The sequence below is a fragment of the Peromyscus eremicus genome, chromosome 5 (genome assembly GCF_949786415.1).
Source record: "Peromyscus eremicus chromosome 5, PerEre_H2_v1, whole genome shotgun sequence".
In the NCBI taxonomy this organism is placed as follows: domain Eukaryota; kingdom Metazoa; phylum Chordata; class Mammalia; order Rodentia; family Cricetidae; genus Peromyscus; species Peromyscus eremicus.
The window spans coordinates 38,745,922-38,766,287 of record NC_081420.1 but is presented as its reverse complement, the minus strand read 5'-3'; the positions used below and the strand labels follow the sequence as shown (position 1 = coordinate 38,766,287).

At 44.7% G+C, this 20,366-nt stretch overlaps 1 protein-coding gene across 2 annotated transcripts in view; it reads right to left on the bottom strand.

The window, feature by feature from the left end:
* Nucleotides 1-1,239: 1,239 nt before the first annotated feature.
* Nucleotides 1,240-20,366, bottom strand: part of Carmil1 (capping protein regulator and myosin 1 linker 1) — a 294,654-nt gene continuing 275,527 nt past the window's right edge. The window contains exons 33-37 of one of the 2 annotated variants that reach the window (XM_059263261.1): nucleotides 17,886-18,309; nucleotides 14,941-15,022; nucleotides 13,611-13,823; nucleotides 11,348-11,488; nucleotides 1,240-2,262 (exon numbers count right to left, since the gene is read on the bottom strand). In XM_059263261.1, the coding sequence (XP_059119244.1) occupies nucleotides 2,126-2,262; nucleotides 11,348-11,488; nucleotides 13,611-13,823; nucleotides 14,941-15,022; nucleotides 17,886-18,309 (997 nt within the window). In that variant the 3' untranslated portion in view covers nucleotides 1,240-2,125. The remainder of the gene's footprint in view (nucleotides 2,263-11,347; nucleotides 11,489-13,610; nucleotides 13,824-14,940; nucleotides 15,023-17,885; nucleotides 18,310-20,366) is intronic. The other variant, XM_059263262.1, reaches the window with a different exon arrangement.

The following is a 20,366-nucleotide window of genomic DNA, read 5'->3' as shown; positions in this document are numbered from 1 at the left end:
ATCGAACACCAAGGCTAGTCACAGCCTGGCCTTCTCCTACACTGAAACCCCAAGTGTATAATGGGCAGCAGGTATATCCTATGCCACATAAGATTCTAAGTGAATGTGAATTTGATCACCGTTGACAAAGCACTTCGTGTACCTCCCCACTACTCCCTGTGACTCAGTCTGATGCCATACACACTCGAAGGGAGTGGCCAGAGCCACTGTGGAGTCACCAGGAGGTGTTGTTTTCTCTGCCTGCCTTCTTGGGTCCTCACTCAGAAAGCTGTAACAACTTGCCTTTTCCTTCGGGCTGCTGGCCTGAGCCGATGCATGCTTTCTCTGGTACTGTGGACTTTTTCACAGTTTCTCTAAAGCCACGTCCCTATGCCAGGTAGCTGCTTGCTGAGCCTCCATGTCAAACTCAAAGGTATGGCTTTTCTCTCTTCTCCATCTCCCTCCTGTGGCAGCTGCCAAGATCTTCTGCTTCCCTGCTTGGTGGCTTTTCTTTTAAACGCTAATAAAATTGTCCTCAAGCTTAAAGAATAATACAGTATACTTAAGAATGAGGCACAGTCCTCATACTTATGAAGGTATCACTTCAAAGCCTTGTACAAATGTCACCGAGACTTTGAGAACATCTTGGGGGTTGAGGGGAAAGACACCTTCCATAGTACTGCTTATTCCAAGTGTGGGCTCAACTGGGCTGTGGGTCTGCTGACAAAACCGCCAAACAGTCTGCCATGCCCGTTTCCGTCTTATTCTTCTCCAGCTCTGGCACCATCATAGTCATGAACTGATGGCAGAGCCACACCTAAGAGAATAACCTTCTACGTCTGTGGCCGTGAGGTCATCCAGCAAGTGGTGGGGCCTTTAGGACTGGCATTCACTCCCAGGTCAGCCACCCAGGGGTGACAAAGGGAGGGGACGAAGTAAAGAGTGACACCACACAAGCCCCATCTGTCTTGTTTTTCCTAGCTGGTGAGCATCCTACCTGATTCAAGCCAGCAACCCTCACATGACTCACCACGGAGCTGGGTACAGAGCAGATGATGAATTCTGTGACCTTCTGGTAAATCCTATCTGTGTTCCGGTGGGAAGAGCAGACCATGGAATTATCCAATTATATTTATTTTGAAAGTAATGATTTCTAGATGATATGATTATCTGTGGACTGTGATTACTCTAAGTTTTAGAAACTAACCACAGACTCACCACCCAAGCCGACCCTAACAAAAGAATTGGAGGAAGCAACAGTCCCACTTGGAAAATCATTTTATTGGTATAAATATACATATGAATAAAATACTTTCAGCCTGTAATGTAAGTGAATACTTGTGAGATGTTTTATAAAGAGTAGTATTTAGACATCTTTTTTTTTTTTTTACAGGTGCCAAAATTTTCTCTTAAAAACCACACATTAAAAGCTAATAAGCAGACAGAAATTAAAGGCCTTCAAAAACATGAATATTCCTAAGACCTCATTCCAATCAACTATATACACGAATCTGGGCTTCTCACACTCTGTTCTGAGCTGTGGTCGCTGATGGTCTACAAAGGTTACCAACCAAGCTTTAAATGTACACTTCTCCATGGGGAAGGATGTGCTCCCCCCATGGGAGAATGTAAGAACAATGCCCAAGATCTAATATATATATAATTTATACAAATATTTATTAGTGTGCTCTGTTAATATAATTACAATGTGCAATTGCATACATCAAGAATAAATTGCTATATCGAGTCATGTGTGGGTCTGACGGAAATACACCCTGCAGCATCCCAGCGTCGCCTGGATAGTTACTTGGGTGTGAGTCCAGTTACTTCACTAATTTCCAAAAATCTCACCATGCAGGGCAATGTGTAGCTGCCTCAGAGAAATTCAAGTAGGGCCCGTGGAGTAATTGCTGGCTTTTTGTTGAAGGCATAAGAAACAATGTTTAGAAATCAAATGCTGAGAATGGGGAAGACCAAAAATGTGCTTTGATAACCAAAAAGTGGACTTTGGATATATTTTTTTTAAGAAAAAGAAGGAAAGGAGAGAAAGAAGAAAGCACCAGAGAAGGAGAAGACGCACTGCCCGCGGCTCCTCTCTGAGGGCTGAGGAGAGCACCCTGCATGGGAAGGCTTGGGGTGGGCACCATTACACAAAAATAAACTCTTTTTCTGCCTCTTCTCCGGAGTCACTGGATTTGCTTCCCTGGTGACCGTCTTTGCCGGAGGACCGCTGTTTTTGTTCTTGACACTCCTGGGCCTGTGGACCCCAGCTTCTCCTTGAGACTGAAACCAGAAGATAAGGAAGAGGGACAGTTGATTGACAAGGTAATAACAGGACCTGGCCAGCAGTAGGCTGAGGGACCCTGAGAAGTGGGGGTGGGAGTGGTCACGATGGACGTTTTCAGAAACAAATGGCTATTGCACTTCGAGACTCTGGACAGACATCAAGGACAAACCAGTGCAACCACAAACCAGTGGACACAAGAAAACACACACACACGCGCAAGACCAGTCTATGATGGGGTGAACCTGGCATAGATGTGGATGAGAACCAGAGGTGGAGATGGCAGACAGGCAGAGGGAGAAACCAGCAGCGGCCACCGAGGCTGCTCTGAGCCACGTGACCTCCACAACCAAGACTGTCCTTCACACAGCACAGAGGACAGGACACACAGAGGCTTGCGGAGGTGCTGGCTAGACAGAGTTCCAATACCATGCCTTCTGCAGATGACCGAAAGCTGGTTACTCCTGCAGTGGGCAGGGATGTCAGACAGACCTTCCTTTCTGTGCGTCAGCCCACCCTGCCTCACTCTCTACAGATACAGCCTGTGACCAAAATTAAATAATGCCTGTGACAAATTCAACCCTGCAGGTAAAGTACTCCCTCCTGCGGCCTCTTTTGACTGGTACCAGGTAATCTGGAAGGGTTCACAGTGACAGTTGGACCTGGACTTTTGTCATGCATCCCGGTGTTCTTCCTGATCACACAGGCAGGTTTGTCTATTTCCCTCTTTAAAGCCCACAGTCTATTCACCTACATCCTGGTTCCTCCGCCACCATACCTGCGAAAAATTCAGTTCAGAGTCTAAACCTCAGTGATATTTAATCAAGCTATTAACTATTACTCCCATGCCTACTGAAGAGAAGCCATCTGAACTAAAACTACCAAGCCCATGCCATTTGGAAAGTGGCTTAAAGAAAAAGCACAGCTCTCCTGTCCCTCAAACCCCAGGAATCCAACCAGGAACAGTCTGCAGTCCTGGGAAAGACAGAGGGCTCATGCGATGCTTCTGGTCACTTGGATTTTTACATTATGTTAAAAACAAAAAACAAAAAACAAAAAAACCTCATCTTGTCAGGAGCCTGCCGTTTAAATGACTGCTGTTTCAAGAAGGCGAAATTTATGAAACCTATACACAAACATGTCAAGGTTCTCCTGCAAATTTAGTTGCCATGATCGGAGTCTAGCTTTTAACAATAAGCATTTTGATTTTCAGTTAATAACATTAAATTAAAATTACCCTAAATCCTGAAGAGTGTGTGTGTGTGTGTGTGTGTGTGTGTGTGTGTGTGTGTGTGTATGTGTGAGACCCACAAACAACCTATTCAACCTCATAAAATCAAGTAATTAAATTATAAAGATTTGGGGTGTGTGTGTGTGTGTGTGTGTGTGTGTGTGTGTGTGTGTGTCTGCAGGTACCCACAGAGGCTGGATTTAGTCACCAAATTCTTGTTTTCTACAATACTGAACATACTACACCATTTTTCCAGTCCCTTAAAATTCTGATTTCTTTTTGCCAGTAATTTGGGGCAAGTTCTCAGAGAGGGTCAGGACATAAGAAATGGATACAGCTGCTTTTTAAAGTTTTTATTGAGAGGGGAAAAAATGTACTTGTGTGACTGGTCCTTTGGAAGCTGTTGATAAGTCAGGGTTGGAGAAAAAAGATAAATGTCTCTAAATATTTTGCCCTTCGTCACAAAATCAATTTGGTGCCCATATCCAGAGTCTTTTAAGCCTTCAGGCTGAGCGTGTGCTAAGGACAGGGGGAGCAGAGAAGACTTAGAATATCATCCAAGGATACTCGGCAAGAAATCCAACCTCAAAAGTAAAGGGGACCTGTGTTGTCTCCAAGAACATCTGCATTCTAACAAAACCTTGTTTCTCCACACACAGATGAATGGGAAGAAATGTCTAACACTGCAGTGGGAGATTCAAGGGAAAATAAAGAGTGGGGATGCTCATCTGTCATCAGAGAAAAACACATTTGAGTCCCTAGGTTAAGATAATAATCAAATTTTTCATTTTTCCCAATACTTTAACTTTCAGGAAACCCAGGCCAAATCCACCTTGTATGAGAGGACACAAAAATACTTTCTAAATTTGGAGACATTCATGCAGCCAACAGTTTATGTCATAGGTAGAAACAGAAGTAGCCTTATAGATCAAGGCCACAACCGCAACAATGGAGGAAATCTAGAGGGACACACTATGGGGATCTTCTCGGGAAAGGCAGGCTGTCTTTTCATCTCCAGCCAGGCATGATCTTCCAAGCCCATCCTGGCTTCTGAGTCCTCCAGGTTAGGGAACTGTGGTGGGCAGCAAAATGGGGCTGTGGGGAGGAGGGGAGAGCAAACAGCACTAAGCTAATCTGCTCCTTTCTGGCTGTAACACAGTTAGACTTTGCCACTTAGTAAGAACTACCATTTAGCCAACGTAGTGACTAAGAGGGAAAACATCCCAATTTCAAGAAGGCTATGATTGCATTTCACTATGGTAAGAACATCGGAAATACACTCTATAACAGAGGTGGAGCTTGTGGGAGGTCTTGGGTTTGATCCTCAGGACCACTGGGGTAAAGTTCATTCTAAGCACATTCACCTTCATTGATTAAATTACGATTGCATGTGATAAGTATCCTAGTGGCAGCTGGCATGTCCTTAGTATTGGAGAGTGGCAGAAAGAACCTCACCTAACATTTGAACCAAGCTCAGCACTCTGCTGGTCTTCTAGCCTGTTTAGTCCTGATCCTTGATGCAAACAACTTTGTAGAAAAAATGATCTCTGTTGAGTCCATTTCCAGCCCTTAGGGAACATCTATTTGATTGCATGCAATTAAGATGCTAATTACAATTATATGGAACTAGCTTTTGTCAGGCTTCCATTAAAGGAAGGTCTAAATAGGATTATGTCTGCTTGAAACTTTAAAGTCCAGAATTAATTTTTTTTAAATATTATAAAATTCACACTTCCACTAATTACCCAGACTTCTTCCTAACCTTGATTTAATACAAGGTAAAAAGAAAAAACCACAATGTTTGATTAAACTTCTCCAACGCAGTCTGGTTAAGAATGTCAGGGTGTCCTGGTGGACGAGTCTATCTATCTATACATGTATTTATTATCATTCCATGTGCTATTGATAAATAAAAGATATTCAAGGATACAGACCAAACATTAACTTATTAAGTGGAAACACTGGTTTGCATCTTTACATCTTGTCTGAGGTGGAAATAAGTGGTGCAGAGAGCCTCAAACACAAGGTCTTCTGTTCTTGAAGACGACTCAACTTTGCATATGTATATATGCAAATTTTAAGCCTTCTGAAATACACGGACAGACTTGGAATTAGAGATTCAGATGCAAACTTGGAAATGATTTCCCCATCATAAACTCCAGGGAGATATATATCTACCAAGAGAAAACAGGGCATTGCCTTAAAATAATACGCTGTAGTTGGCCCTGCTTTTTGAAAATTCTTTCTAGCAATAGTTGGAAAATCTCAAGCAACTGCTAAATTTTTCTTGAAGAATTGTGTTTATTGTTTTGAGATAGAGTTTTATGTTATTCTCAACTCTCTCTGTAGCTGAACATGACCTTGAACTCTAGACCCTCCTGCCTCTACCTGCCAAGTGCTGGGGTAGTAGGTGTACACCACTACAGTTATCTGCTTTTTCAGAATTCTTACACAGGAAGTGGACCGACCCTGGATCTGGATCCAGGGGAAGGAGTTGAGCCGAGCACTAGCTCACAGACTGTGAGCCCAGGCAAGTGTCTGCAGCTGCAGGCTGGATTATGGAAGCAGCAAGGGATACAGGAAGGGACTCCCAGAATCAGATGGCACAAACAGAAAGCTCTGCGACACAAACGAAGCCGAACAAAAGCAGCTATTTTCTTCAAGAAAATAGGATATTTGCTAACAAAAATATCACATCTTATAACCAGAGAGGAAAGGACATGAAATCAGTCTCAAAATGGCCACACAATTAAACCATGTCAACCATGATCAAATATGCAGCATGCTTTGAGAACAACAGCTGCCATTTGTTTCATGAATATAAGGCTTGGGAAATTAAAAAAGCTGGTTTGGTGTTCTAAGATTGCTCTTAGGACACTTGAGAGAGCACACCATGGTTCTGTCAACTGCTTTGCTAAACGCATTAGAAACAAACTAACCGGAAACTATTCAAAAAGCAGAGGCTATGTCGTTCTCAAAGGTAAAGGTACCATGAGAAGAATAGGCACTAACAAAACAAAACAAACGTATTAGACGGAAATCACTTTAATTGAAGCACCTGTGAAAATTTTGGGGTTCCCTATTTCCAGAAATCAAGCTAGAAAAGCTAATACAAGATGGTCCCATTTAATCCTACCAAAATTTGACCCAACCCATGATAAGGAGAATAGTAAATGACTGGGGTCGTGGGAAAGTCAGAGATAGACACAGGGATTCTTCTCACTGTGTTTCTAAGAGTTGGCCTATCCCTGCAAGCATCCCTTTTTACTCTGCATCTTATTGGTGGATAGATGTGTGTCCCAGGGGTGGGCACCCTGTGTGCTGTGTAAGTACTTTTAGTGGTTCTTATTTTTGCACCAACGTGCCTTGTTAGTAAGAGATGCAAGTCAGTGGCTCTAATAGTTGAAAATGTATATTTCCAGGACCTAGAAACATCCATGTACTCTCACTTGTACTTAATGAAAGAGACAATAGAGATTTTTGTCCTATTAAGTCTCAAAAAATAACTCTTTTGCTCTTCACAAATGTCGTATCTGTTCACTGACTTTCCTATGATTGAAATGAAGAGTTGGTTTTTGTTTGCTAACATTAGACTACATTTCTACATGTACTACATAGGGAATCAGTTGAAAGTGAAGCACAGGTATGGAGGGTAGCTGAGCAGTATAGAGCCTGTTAAGCAGGTATAAGGCCCCACATTCCATCCTCAGCACCATACACACCCACCACATCCATTAAAAGCAAAGGGACAATGGCATTGGTTTTCTCCAGGACAGATGCTACTTGGCCCAGAGAGAATGAGTGCTCTGTCCTCACATGACTTATTGTCCTTGCTTTGTTCTATGGGCCATCCCTTAACTCCACCCTATTATCCAGCTGCTTAACTGATCAGAGGAGCAGGCAAACAGCCATAGGATCCTTTGGTAGCACTGGCTTGCAAGCCAGGCCCTGGATGTTCTTGCTGGTGATGAATCGGTAGGGACTTTGTGAGTCTTGCAACTGTCCCCAAGCAAGTTCTCTGTCATGAAGCCACTCTTACCAACTTGGATTCTAGAATGCTCAGTGAAAATGAAGGTCATGGAGTTCCCTACATTAGAATGCAGGCCTCCTGCCTGACCCCAGGCATCTAAATACCCTCACATGTTAACCTCTCATAAAGGTTTTACAGGAAACAAAGAGATTCACTCCAAGGGCAGATGTCATTTAAGGAGATCTCATGTAGCTGAGCATCTTAGGTATGTTCTTTTTCCTCTATCATGCTGTTTTCCTTTTCAATGAATTTTGCACTGTAGTCATGGGAAGGCATCTTCCCTATGTCAGTAGTGCTGGCTCTCATGCCTCAGAGGGTAACCCCTGGCTGAAGTCTCCTCTAGAACTGTTCTCACGTGAGGATGTTTTACCAGAGGGCCTAACAGGAGACAGAGCAGAAAGAGTAGATGCTGGCAGACACACTGAAGTGCCTCTCAAGGTGAAATCATAACAGATGGACAAACATCCACCAAACGCTCATGCATGGAATTCAAGCTCTGCATTTTACTGGGTGCTTTTTGTTGACCTGCCCCTAACACAGTGTTTAGGTAACATCTTAGATCAATGTTCTGTAGGGGAATACACTCCATTGCTCTATGAATTTCTAGTTTAACTCCAAGGGAAACTTAATGGGGAAAAAGAAGATAGAAAGGAAGAGAATGAGAGAGATGACCCCAAACATGAAAATTAACTTTCATGCTTACTAGAATTTGACTAGACAAACCCCTAAGGTAACCTGGCGCTCCTCATAATCTAGTTTTAGATTTTGATTTACTATGTCCCCACCACCCGCAGAGGGACCATCCTGTTGCCCCGCAGAATAGAATTCCAATCTGTGAACTATCTGATCCAGCCCCCACCAGCAGCTACTCAATTAAAGCTCGTTTGTTAGTGCCAGCTCGTCAGCTTGAGGGCAGCGGGGATGAAAACCGAAGGCTCTAACCATTTGTTGGCTGTGACTTCCTGTACCCAGGTGCGTTCACTTCCTCTTCCGCAATGGTGGAGTAGAGTTTTGAAGATCTCTTCCCTCTACCGGAAGGCTTGCCTCTGTCATGATCTGAATGCCTTTTGAAATAATCTCCTCTTTGCAGTACTAAGGAAAAGGGGTCCATTTTACCCTTTATAGTAGCAAATACATCCATGTGTTGACATCCATGTTAAAATTATTAATATTAAAACTTAAATATCAGCTTATCCACCCCGAGTTAGGATTCAAAGAACTTATATTGGTCCTGGGCAGATCCACTGTTGTCTACAGAATGTTGTCTACAGCCAACATTATGGAAATGTGCAAAATGAGGTGAGTTCTGATCCTGCCCCGGAAAGGTAGTAATAAAAATGTCCCAGTATTATCATTTTGATTCCAAGATGGATTAACAAAAATCACATTCACTATGGAATAATCCGGAAGAATCAGTCATTTACCTGTTTCAGAAATTAGTTGGGCACGCTAGTCCAGAGGGAGGCAGAGAACAAGGAAATGAAGTAACCAGCATAAATAACACACAACAGGAAGAGACAGAAGGGACGTCTTCTGGAGAGAGAGAGGCAGGGCTCATGAGTGGCTGCCACGTCTTCTACCCCCGTTGAAGATCAGCTAGTTCACAAGCTGAAGTCAAAATCTCACCCCCTCAAACATTGGAAAGCTGTGCCCAGACCTTGTGTATTTTCAGGCTGACATCAGTGCAGAGTACTATGACAGTGACTAATTCCTTCTGGACCTAGACGGAAAAGCAATCTCGGAGCTCTGTAGTTTCAATCAGCCCACGGTGGACAAGTGTATGAAGCATCACTAATTCTTGAGAAATGGCTCCCTTGTTTGGAATTCCTCACTTTCCACAGCAGCTCTGGGCTTGCTAGTGGTGTCCTATGTCACATGCGTTGTCACCAGAGGCTCTGGGACACATTCCTACTCCTGATAGTTTTGATCACCTATCAAGTATGTCCAACTTTTTGACACTTGGGAACCATGCAACTGAGTTAAAAACCAAAACAAAACAACAAAAAACCCACAAACACCTGATGAAAACACAATTGCTTATAGTAAGCTTATCATTCTGTGTTGGGCTGGAGTCATATCTATCCTCAGCCAAACTCAGCTGCAGGTGGCCCTTGGGTTACAGATTGGACACTCCCAAGCTGGTATCATTTTCCCAAAAAATGCTAATCAGAAATTTACTAAACTCAACGCTCTGGACCCCACCTATCCTGTTTTGTTTCAATTGTTTTTAACAAGATGAATATTTCTGCACATCACCAACCTCTGTCCCCATTCCTCCCATTAAAATCCTCTCAGGCGTTTTCAAAGCTTCCTTAACAAGCAAGAGGTAAAGACAGAAACTGCAGAATGGAAGGAGAAGGAGGGCGCCAGTGGAGAGGAACTGTATGGGTAACCTGACTGGGAGGACTCTCAGGGTCGGAGTTGGCTCTGAACAGCACTATTAAAGGTTCTTCTCCACACAGTGACTCATTCTAAAGCTTTGCCTGTGATACCAAGTACAGCATCTATCCCCTCATTGTGAAATGAGAATTGATACCAGTCCTTCAGATTGATATCCCTCTTCAGATTCGTTAACAAAAGTAGTCTACCACCTTCAGCCAAGTCCCTATCTTCTTTTATCTATAAACAGTAGGAGAGAGAAACTTCTACCTATAAAATAAATTTGCAGAATGGAGACAGAAGAGCAAAACATATTAACAAATAATACTTTTTAATTATTTTTATTCGACTCTAGGACACAAGGCTATTAGGCAACTGTGTTTACTATTGGCTTCAACCCAAGACTGTTGCCAAGAAAAGAAAACAGGAGATATCAGAACCAGGGAAGCCGCAGAATTCTAAAGCACTGAGCAAACAGAAAGTTAACGATGCAGCCCGAAGCACAGCAAGGGTCTGCACCTGGGGCGAAGAGCCCTTCACAGGGCACATCTGGTGCAGGGCCAGCACTGGGTGACACTGACCCCAAAGCCAGCTGTGCATTTGAAATAACAAAAGGAAGGCCAGGCATGACGACTCGCTCCTGTGATCCCAGCATTTGGGAGGCTGAGGCAGGAGAGTCACCACGAATTAACTGAAGCCAGCCTGAGTTACATAGTGAGTTTCAGGCCAGCCACTACATGATGAGAGCCCTGCCTCAAAATAAAAATAATAATTAAAAGAATGACATAACATCACATAAAATAAGTGGGGGAAATGATAGAAACATCAAAGATGTTACAGTTACCCCAGCCTGCCTTAGCCCCGTTTTGGGGCTCAAGTCTGTTCCTGAGGGGCAGCGTGTAAATCACAGGACCACCATTCCCACCGCAGGGGCCTGGTGGGAACACATTTGTACAGGGACACCCTGGGAGTGTCTACACAGGGGCCACACTTCTGAGAAGGCAGAACATTTACTCATGACCGAGAGAGTACAGTGAGCTTCAAGGTTCCTCAGGGCAGGTGACCTGCTCCTGAGCCATGGCGAAGATGGCAAAGAATGTACTTCAGCTGCTCTTCAACCACGGCAGGCAACGGTTGACATGCCAGCTAGGGGCTGCTTTTCTTAGAAATAACGGGACCTAGAAACCTCTTCAAAAGTGTGCCCTACCATGCTGCGACCCAACTGAGAAGTGTCCAACAATTACTCCTGCAGAGAACGTGGGTCTTTGGATAGGAGGCTCAGCTACACTTTCCATTCTTCATGAATGTGTCAGACAGAATGTCAAACCAAGTGCCCACTCTGGTCCCCATATTCAATCCAAGGGATGTTGACTTGAACTCCAGGATACTAGTGAGGTTTGGGACACTCCTCGGGAGAATGGGGCTAGAAGAAAGATGTTCTTACCTTCCTGGGAGAGGGTCCTGGGACTGGCCTGGGGGCTGTTCTGGCCTTCGCGCTCCTTGTCCGAGGGGGCTTTTTTGAGGGTGGGTGGAAGAAGAGCAACTTTAGGGGAACTCGGACCAGATGGAGAGTCTGGGGTATCTTCTACAGAGGTGCAAAGACACAAAACAAACTGGTCTACAAACTGGACTTCAAGCATAAGCCAGGTAAATCTTGACATGCAGATGACTCATAGAGAAAGAAAAACTATCAGAATGTTTCCAGTCAAAACTTACTTCTGTAGTTCTGCTAAGGGAAGTAATTAGCATCCAAGAACAGCCAAGAAAAAAGTTAGGACAACTATGAAAAGCTGACATACATACAGATCTGAGTCTATGCTGCAAATATTCAGTGAGCTAATACTTGAAAATGAAACTATAAATGAACCACAGGTTCTTTCTGCCTCAGACACAAAGTTGTTGATTGTCTTGAAACATGTACTGCATACAACAAAATGCCATTGTCAGAGCTAGTAAGTCACAACACACATGTATCTACACACACACACACACACACACACACACACACACACACACACACACATGTTCATGTAGCTACATGCATGGAATCCAGTGCCTTAGGAGTAATTTGGAATCATGGACTTTGGACCCACCAAGGACTTTGTTTTCTGGACCTACAAGAAGATTAAATGATCTCCTGAGCTGAAAGGGTGTAAAGATGGCCAGGATTAGGATTTTAGGCTCTTATCTGAAAGCCAGCATCACTTCACCAAAATCAAAAGGACTTAAGAAACTGTGTGCCCTTCCCCATCAGCGTGTGGGGTTCTCAAGCAAGTGTGTGCACCTACGTGCGTGTGGAAGACAGCCCAACACAGGCTCTCCTCAGTCTTACACTCTCCCTTCTAGTCTCCTCTCTGTGCCACCACAGAAGTACAGCTCTGACCAGACATGATGACCCCGTATCTCTCAGAACTGTCTGTCATGAAGAGGAACTGAGAAGACACACTTAGAAATACTGCTGAATTCTCAAGCTTTATCAGAGCACCTATCAGTCTCTGAGCCTAATTTTTGATATAAAATGCACTAGGAGATAAACAACACAGTTGAGAGTGAAAGCCTGTGGCAGAATAAAAGGAATCTAGCTCGCTTTACATTCAGTAGTGGCAGCTGGGCAGCCGAGATTCTCCACGAAGTAGGTCAGAAGTTATGAGTCCTGTCCTTACTTCAAACTAGAAACACATGTAGCTCAGAAAAACATCAGTCCTTCTGTTGACAACTTTCTGCTTTTCATTTACTTAGTCTGTTTTCAATATGTCTCATCCTGCAGCTCAAGCTGGCCTAGAACTCACTATGCAGCCCAGGCTAACTACAGACTCATAGCAATTCTCCTGCCTCAGCTTGTCAATTGGAGGATAAAGAGGAAGATAATGGCACTGGTGAAGATGAAGACGGCAAAGGTCTGGCTGCATCTCTACCCTGTTTCCTGATCTTCCTGGGGAAATATACAAGAGGCGAAGAGGAGCTGAAAGAGGTTCATCATATTTCATCACACTGCTCATTCAACTTTTGATGTTTTGAAAATTTTTACAATAGTTTTTAAAGAAGACCTGATATAGACTTTTTTTGCATAATAAAATAAGACAGAACTCAATTCCTAGTATTTTAAGGTTTCTTCTATGAGACTTTCTACTTTAAGTCAGCAAACACCTTTGTATCTGACCAAAGGCTACGTCTCTTGGACTTCAAAGCCACAAAGGCCTCAGCTGTACCTAGCATACTCGACCACATCTGCAATGCAGCTGCAGAACGTTTGCACCATTTGAGGAAACCTTATTTCAAACCAGGCCCACAGTGTGCCAAATTCAGTTCTACACCTCCGAATGCTACAGGATATGGTGGATAACTGCACAAGCCTGCGCTGCTCTTTGGCCTTTGTCCCTAAACTGGCCTTGTGCATTGTCTGAATACCCTGGAGACTGATTTCAGAAGTCAGCCTCTGCTGATGGGCCAGCATGCCTAGGCTGGTTTTCCTGATGGGCAGGGAGTCTCAGGTTCCGCTCTTGTATATGGAGGCCTTGGTGTTGAATCTCTTAGCACTCCCCAGTCCCCAGTCCCTTCAGGTTTCATGTGTTTTCCAGTTCCAGCTTCCTATTTTCTGCCCACTTTTTTTCCTCCAATGAGTCTACCACATTCTACCTACTCTTGAGACACCTGTGGGTACAGCCAGACCAAGCCCAGCCTGACTCCCAGACCACTAATGCCCTTACCGGGTCGGGAGGCAGTTCTTGGCTTCTGGGGAATGGAGGGCCGGGCTCCTGGGCTGGGCTTGGGGGTCTGCAGGGGGGGCTTCGGGCTGGTGGGCACGCTGGAGGAGCTTCGAGACCTGTAGCCCCCATCCACTCTGGGTTCTGCTTTGGCATTCTTTTCTGGTGTTCCCAAACCAAAGCGGGCCTCTGGAAGACCTGGGTACAATTTGGGCACTAAAATGAGAAGTGGTCCAAAAAACATTTTAAACATCAAAAGTCAATGAAACTAATCTTCCTAATATAGAAATGTGGTGCACGCTGTGGTTATCATTCCTCATCACAGATCCTGAGAACAAAAGCATCCATGTCAGTGTGCTTTTAGAGTCAACGCTAGTGGAAGACTGACTATCTTCATAGAAACCTCTCAAAAGGGTCTCACTGGTCCAGAGATTACCAGGTAGGAGGCAGAGACTGCAGAGTGGCAGAGCTGGGAAAAAGGAGTCTTACAAAAGGCCTAAGTTGTTCTTCCTGTCTGTGGAGCCTGCTAGGCTGCTGGCCTACTCTGGGACAGGCCACTTCAATTTCTCCGTGACATGCTAGCTTTGCTAAATAAACGGCTTCAACAGTCAGGGTCTCCCGCTGTATTCCTTCCTTCCAGAAGACAAGAACTAGGAGATCCTTGCAATAAGATATAAAATCTTACTCTGAACCATGCACAATTCTATATTCATATGCAAGGAGAAGCCAGTTCTTCATGAATTTGAAGTCTTCAGGTCTTTCTGGGACCTGACAGGCTGGAGAGACACACCAGCTCCAGGAAATGCCTCTGTTCTGGATGTCGACAGACCCCTGAGGGATCTGCTACAAGCTGAGGGAGAAAGGCTGTGCTAAGGGCTGTGATCTGATCTCAGGCTTAAAGGTGAGAGCAGTTCTGGAGGATTCCATTCCCATTGGCCTCACAGGAGATTTCCTCCTGGCAAGCAAAACAACTGCCCTCCTTCCACACACCATGTGGAGTTTGCTGTTCAAAACATGCTATGCTCATTCACCAGAATGCCCACAATTTAGGAATGTGTCCAAAAAGAAAAGTTGAGGAAGGTAATCAATCTCCTCCATCTGGGAAATCAGAAAAAAAAAAAAAAAAAAAAAAAAGTCCCCTGAGGTCATGGCTACAGGGATGGGAGTAGCTCCCCCGGGGTGGCCAGGACAGGAAGGGACTGGAGGGTTAGCTTGGAGGGGAGAACATGAAGACTTGCTCTTTCATCTGTATTTTTCTTTCCAATCACAAGTGACTCCTAAAATCAGAAGGTGAAGGTTTTCCTCAGGGGACGCAAGCAATAGCTCTGCTTACCTGTCCCACCTCCATCCGACCGCTCTGTGCTGCTCAAGACTGGGCTGGAGGAATCCTGGGAGGTGATGTCATTGACAAGCTTCTAAAATTCAAGACCCCCCATCCCCCAAAAAAAGAACACATTTGAGATATAAGGGAAAAGAAAAAGAAACAATAAAGCAGATAATGAGTAACAACAGATTATTCCTGCACTCTGTCACTGTTAAGGGACCATGTTGAAGGGACAGTGATTACGGGCACTACCTCAAATGCGACACCCCAAAATACGCTATGGCAGTTCCTGCCTATCCTCTCAGCACTGGGAAGGCTGAGGGAGGGGGATTGTGGCCAAGGCCTACATAGGGAGGTCAGAGTCAGCCTGAGCTACAGTGTGAGATTCTGTCTCAAGAAAAAAAATTGTAATTAATAATTAAAATACAAAACTGAGGTGACCAGGTAGAGCAGTAGATACTCTTGACCTGTAGCTTGATTATCACGCCTCATTTAAAAAGCACGAATCTGCCACCCACTCCTAGATTCAACATGGCATCCACAGCACAGTGATTAATCCCTATGACACACTGGTGCAGCTTCACTACCTCACTGCATTGACTGGGAGGTAGCAGGGAGGTGGAGTGGTCTCTCAGCGGGACCACAGCCCCAGGTTCTCAGGGTGCTGAGCAGTACTTCTCTCACAGAAAGCATATGATTTGGCATCGCTATGAAAAAAGTGACCCCAAGAGAAGAGAGTCTCACGCTATAGTCCTCTGTGCAGGTGGCTGCAGGACATGCAACAGGCCGTGAAGCCTTATCCATGTGGGACTCCCTGCTCTGCTCTTCCAATGGCAAGGCCAACTGTGTATCAACTATGGATGCTTACCCTACTACCTTTGCAAACGACTCAGTGATACATTTCGGGAAACATTCTAACACTAAGTTTTTAAAAGCTTCTATTATGCTGGTAGAATAGCCATGACTGGTCTAAATTGTAATTGCTTAGATCTTTTTTTTTAACAGAGGCTGTTGAAAAGAACACTAGATGGCGCTATGAGAACATTAACATAAACCTGGATCGAGCACATTCACTAAACCAGAAGGATCTGTCACTCTGAGCCAATTTACGGATCAATCTCAAACACATGGGAAACCACTCTAGAACTCTTGTCTTTTCAACAAAATTAGTTGCTCATCACAGGAAACAGCGACAAACAGTTCATTAGGAAAACACAACATTGGCTGTTATAAATGTATAAAATATTCAGGCATCTGGCTCGTGGTAGGGATGCAGTATTTTTTCAGTATTCTGCGTGAAGGTCAATAATGTCTCCGTTACAGCACCAACAGGAGATAATTGTGTAGGCTCTCCCAAATCTGGGCTATAGTGAGGGCCTGGGGGAGAGTAAGGCAGGTATCTGTAGCTGGCAAATTGCTGGAGAGTAGAAGAACTATGGTGAACAGCTGCAGAATCTTACGGCATGCAGAGTTTAATAAAAGCAGATGTTAAGAGGCAACACAAGAGTCCTCTGCATCTGCTCTGCAGTCCACCTTTTACTTCCTCTAAGTCAAGGTCCACTGGGAGAACCATTTTCTTCTGAGGCCTCAAGAAAAACAGATGCATAACTTCCCTTTCCCTGGGGGACTTCTCAGATCTCAGGCTGATGCACACAACCTGGGCACATTTATCTTAATAATCACCACAAGGATGCATTCCCTTAAGACACTCTGGGAGCAAATAGACAAGTCTGAAAAGGAGACTGAGAGCAGTAACACAGCTGGGACTGCAGCGTGGTGGAGCTGATTGTGTAATTGAGCGAGACCCTGTGGGCTTGCTCTCTAGTCCCACACAGCTTACAGCAATGGAGGGAGGGAGGAGGGAAGCTATCTTTCAACTGGACTTTGGGGAGACTCAACAGTTTTTTTCTTCCTTTTTCAAAATTATCCCTTGCTCTGCTGGGGAATGAACTCAGGTTCTTATACATGCCAGGCAAACGCTGTACCACTAAGCGACCACTCTACCTTGTCCCTGAAACTTAGCACCTTCTAAACCAGTCTTCTGCTGTCTTCACAGCAGCAGAAGTGGCTTCAGCAATCTAGCAGTTCTGACTGGAGACCCTGACTTTTTCTTTTGCCATTTAAATCTGGAATATGGCAAAGGACTTTGAAGCCTGAACTTCATGGGGCATGTAGTGGGCCTTTAATGATTATCTGCCTGCCATCTGTCCTTTGCCTGTTGGTCCTGCCACTTCCAGCTACCCCCTCAGCATCTCCACTCAGATTCACCCAAGCCGGTCTTATTTGGGAATCAGTTCTTGCAGGCTTCAATCGAAAGCACAGGGAAGACAGGTAGGTGGGGCAAAGCTTATTTCTCCAGAGTGTAACTCTGAGCTGGATAGTAATCCCAGGAAGGGGTAGGGGATTGAAACAGGGGCATCACCGGGAGTTTGGGGCCACCCAGTGCTACAACCTGGGCCACAAAGTGAGTTTGAGGTGAGCCTGCGTTACTGTGTGAGACCCTGTCTCAAAACAGCCAACAGATTACACAAACAAGGTGTGACCTGGGGCAGTGAAAACAAGCAAATAGTTCTGGATCCAGGCTCTAAATTCTTTAGGAATAAATCTTTAGGATTTACATTTGTAAAACATTTTTTTTTTTTTTTGTAAAACTGATTTTATGAGTGTTTGCTTGCATGTGTACGCATGCGCACCTCATGCATATCTGGTGCCCACAGTTCAGAAGACGGTGTCTGGTCCCCTGGAACTGAAGTTAGTGATGGTTGTGAATTACCATGTGGGTTCTGGGAACTGAACCAGGCTACAAGAGTCGCAAGTGCTCTCAACCACAGAACCATCTCTCCATCACCCAGTACTGACATTTTATTTCAGCAACAAGCTGTTTTTCAGTACCTCTTTCCCCATAAAAACAGAGAAGCGAACGCACAAACCCAGACACGGGGACCCTTCCTCACCTTCTGGGCACACGCTGCTCTCCGTTCCTGCTTGGCCTTCATCTCAGCCAGCAGCCCGCTGCCCATCACCTGCACATAGCGCCGGCCACCCTGGGGGCTACCCCTGCTGTCGCTGCGCTCAATCCTGCCGGATTCCTCGGCCGGACCCTCCTCCAGGGGTTCCGGCGTCTTCACCTCCTCTGTGCGTTCAGCAGCACCATTGTGCTCCGCTGCCTTTACGTCCTTCCTGGCGGTGTCCACGGGTGGACTCCGGATGGCCCCCTTTGGGGAGGACAGCTCTTCCGGCATCAGGACTGTGGGCGGCCGCTCAGATCGGGACCGCGATTTGATGAGGTTAAGAAAGCCACTTCTCCGAGAATCTCGTTTTTTCTTCTCATCTCCTTCGGCCAGTTCGTGGGCATCGGAGCAGCGTGTGGATGACCTCCTGCAACACAATCAAGACACAGAAACTGTCGGCTTGGCCACGAAGACAAGTCCCGGGGACTTAGTCAACCAACATGAAGGTGACCGCTGCATAAACAGCCACATTCTGTGGCATTTAAAATGTTAAGCCTGTGCTTAGGGACAGAAGAACTTAGGCTACCCATGAGGAAACCAAGCACACAGATTATGAGCGAATCTGAAGGAGCCAGGCAGGATTGGGGACAGACCTTTGTAATGATTAAAGGCTTAAGTGTGAGCTTCTCTGAGGCTGGCTTCAGATATAATTGGGCAGTTACCCAATTTGGGGGATACTGGAAAGGGCTTCTTTGACCATTGTTAATTATTAGGTAATTGGTGAAATCCAACATATTTGTTCAATCCTGGCAAATATTTGGATCTTTGCTTAAGTGGAATAAATTACCAGAAGAAACAACAAAATAAAAGACTCAAGGTCAGGGTGCTGGTGCCATACCTGAGACTCTAGTATTTGTGAGATGGAGTTGGAGGGTCAGGAGTTCAAGGCCAGCCTCCGCTATATAAAGTTTAAAGTCAGGTTGGGTTAAAGGAGACCTTGTATCTAAAAACAAAACTAGACAGAATAAGTTTAAATTTTAGGATGGATTGTCAGGAAGAAAAAAAAATTGAAACTTGGGAAGTGGAGAAAAGAACAAAGAAAGTGTGCCAAAAGGAATCTGTCACTCAAAGCCAGAGACTGGATCTCCACTTAACTCCCTGGAAACTCCACCAAAACCAGAGCCAAAGACAAACACAAACCCAAAAACCACACAGGAGAGAAGAGGCAACACCACTTGGAAGTCCAAAGAGCACAGAACAGCTTCACGGATCTGAGCAACTGGAATATAACTGGAGGCCCAGGAGCAGCTGGACCCTCAGCGGCTGCAGACTGCAGAGCAGGCACATTTCACAGGGGAAGCCGCTGGGAAGCTGAGAGAGAGCGGGACTGGCCGAAAGCCAATTCACCAAGTATTGTTTCCTCTTCCCAAGCCACAGGGTCAACAAGGCCCAGCCCACCCCAAATTCACTGTCTGCAGAGCCAACCAGAGAAACAGTGCAGCTGAGGGCATGTGGCACAGGCACAAAACAGAAATAAAAGCAAAACGTGGCCAAAGTGGAACATTTAAGGTTAAACAGTACAACTAGAGAAATACCTCAGAATGTGGGAGGGTGTGCTAAGACTAAAACTGAGAGAGAAATGATGAGAGTTAATAGATCAACAGAGGAAATACCAGGTTGAACAGAGGAAGTTTAACAGAAAGTGTATAAAGGAAACAAGAGATTTACAAAAGAAACAATTAAAAAAAGCTCCAGAACCAAGCAACACAAATTTTAAGAGTCAAACACTTTATGTGTGCCAAAAAACTGGGTAGACAAAGCAGCATCCCCCTCTAGAATACAGCATTATAAAATATTGGTACCCTGAGAATACAGACACATCCCAAATGTTTCCTGAGAAGAGAAAAGAACAAAACCATGTCACAAAGGATCAAGACTCAAGATGACACCGAGTTCTTACGAGAACTCCAGAATATAGAAAATTAGGGAACAGTATTTTCAGAATTTCATACCCAGCAACACTATGACCCAAAATGGAAGATCTTAACTAGAAATAGAAATGCACTGTTAACACCCCATTCCTTAGAAAGTAACCACAGGAGGAAATCCATCAAAATGAGGACATAAATCTCAGACTGAGAAGCAGATAAGACCCAGGGATGTGGTGAAGGGGACCCACTTGCAGAGGATGAAGGGAATGTCTCCCCCACAACCCCCGCCCCAGGTGTGAGATGTATCCAAGAAGACCCAATGGAGGACATGAGAGAGAACTCAGAGATGTGTGCTTTTACAGAAGACTTAAAGGAGTGAGTAGATGAGAGCATTGTGGGAAAACTAAGTAAACAAAAAGGGATGAACAGCTTCCAGAGAAAACAAAAATCTATAGAAAAGGAAGTGTGACCACAGCATACCACGTAAATCAGGTGTGGGTACTTACAGGGCTATAATGAAGCACACTGAGGCAACCATTGACTAATGAGCTAA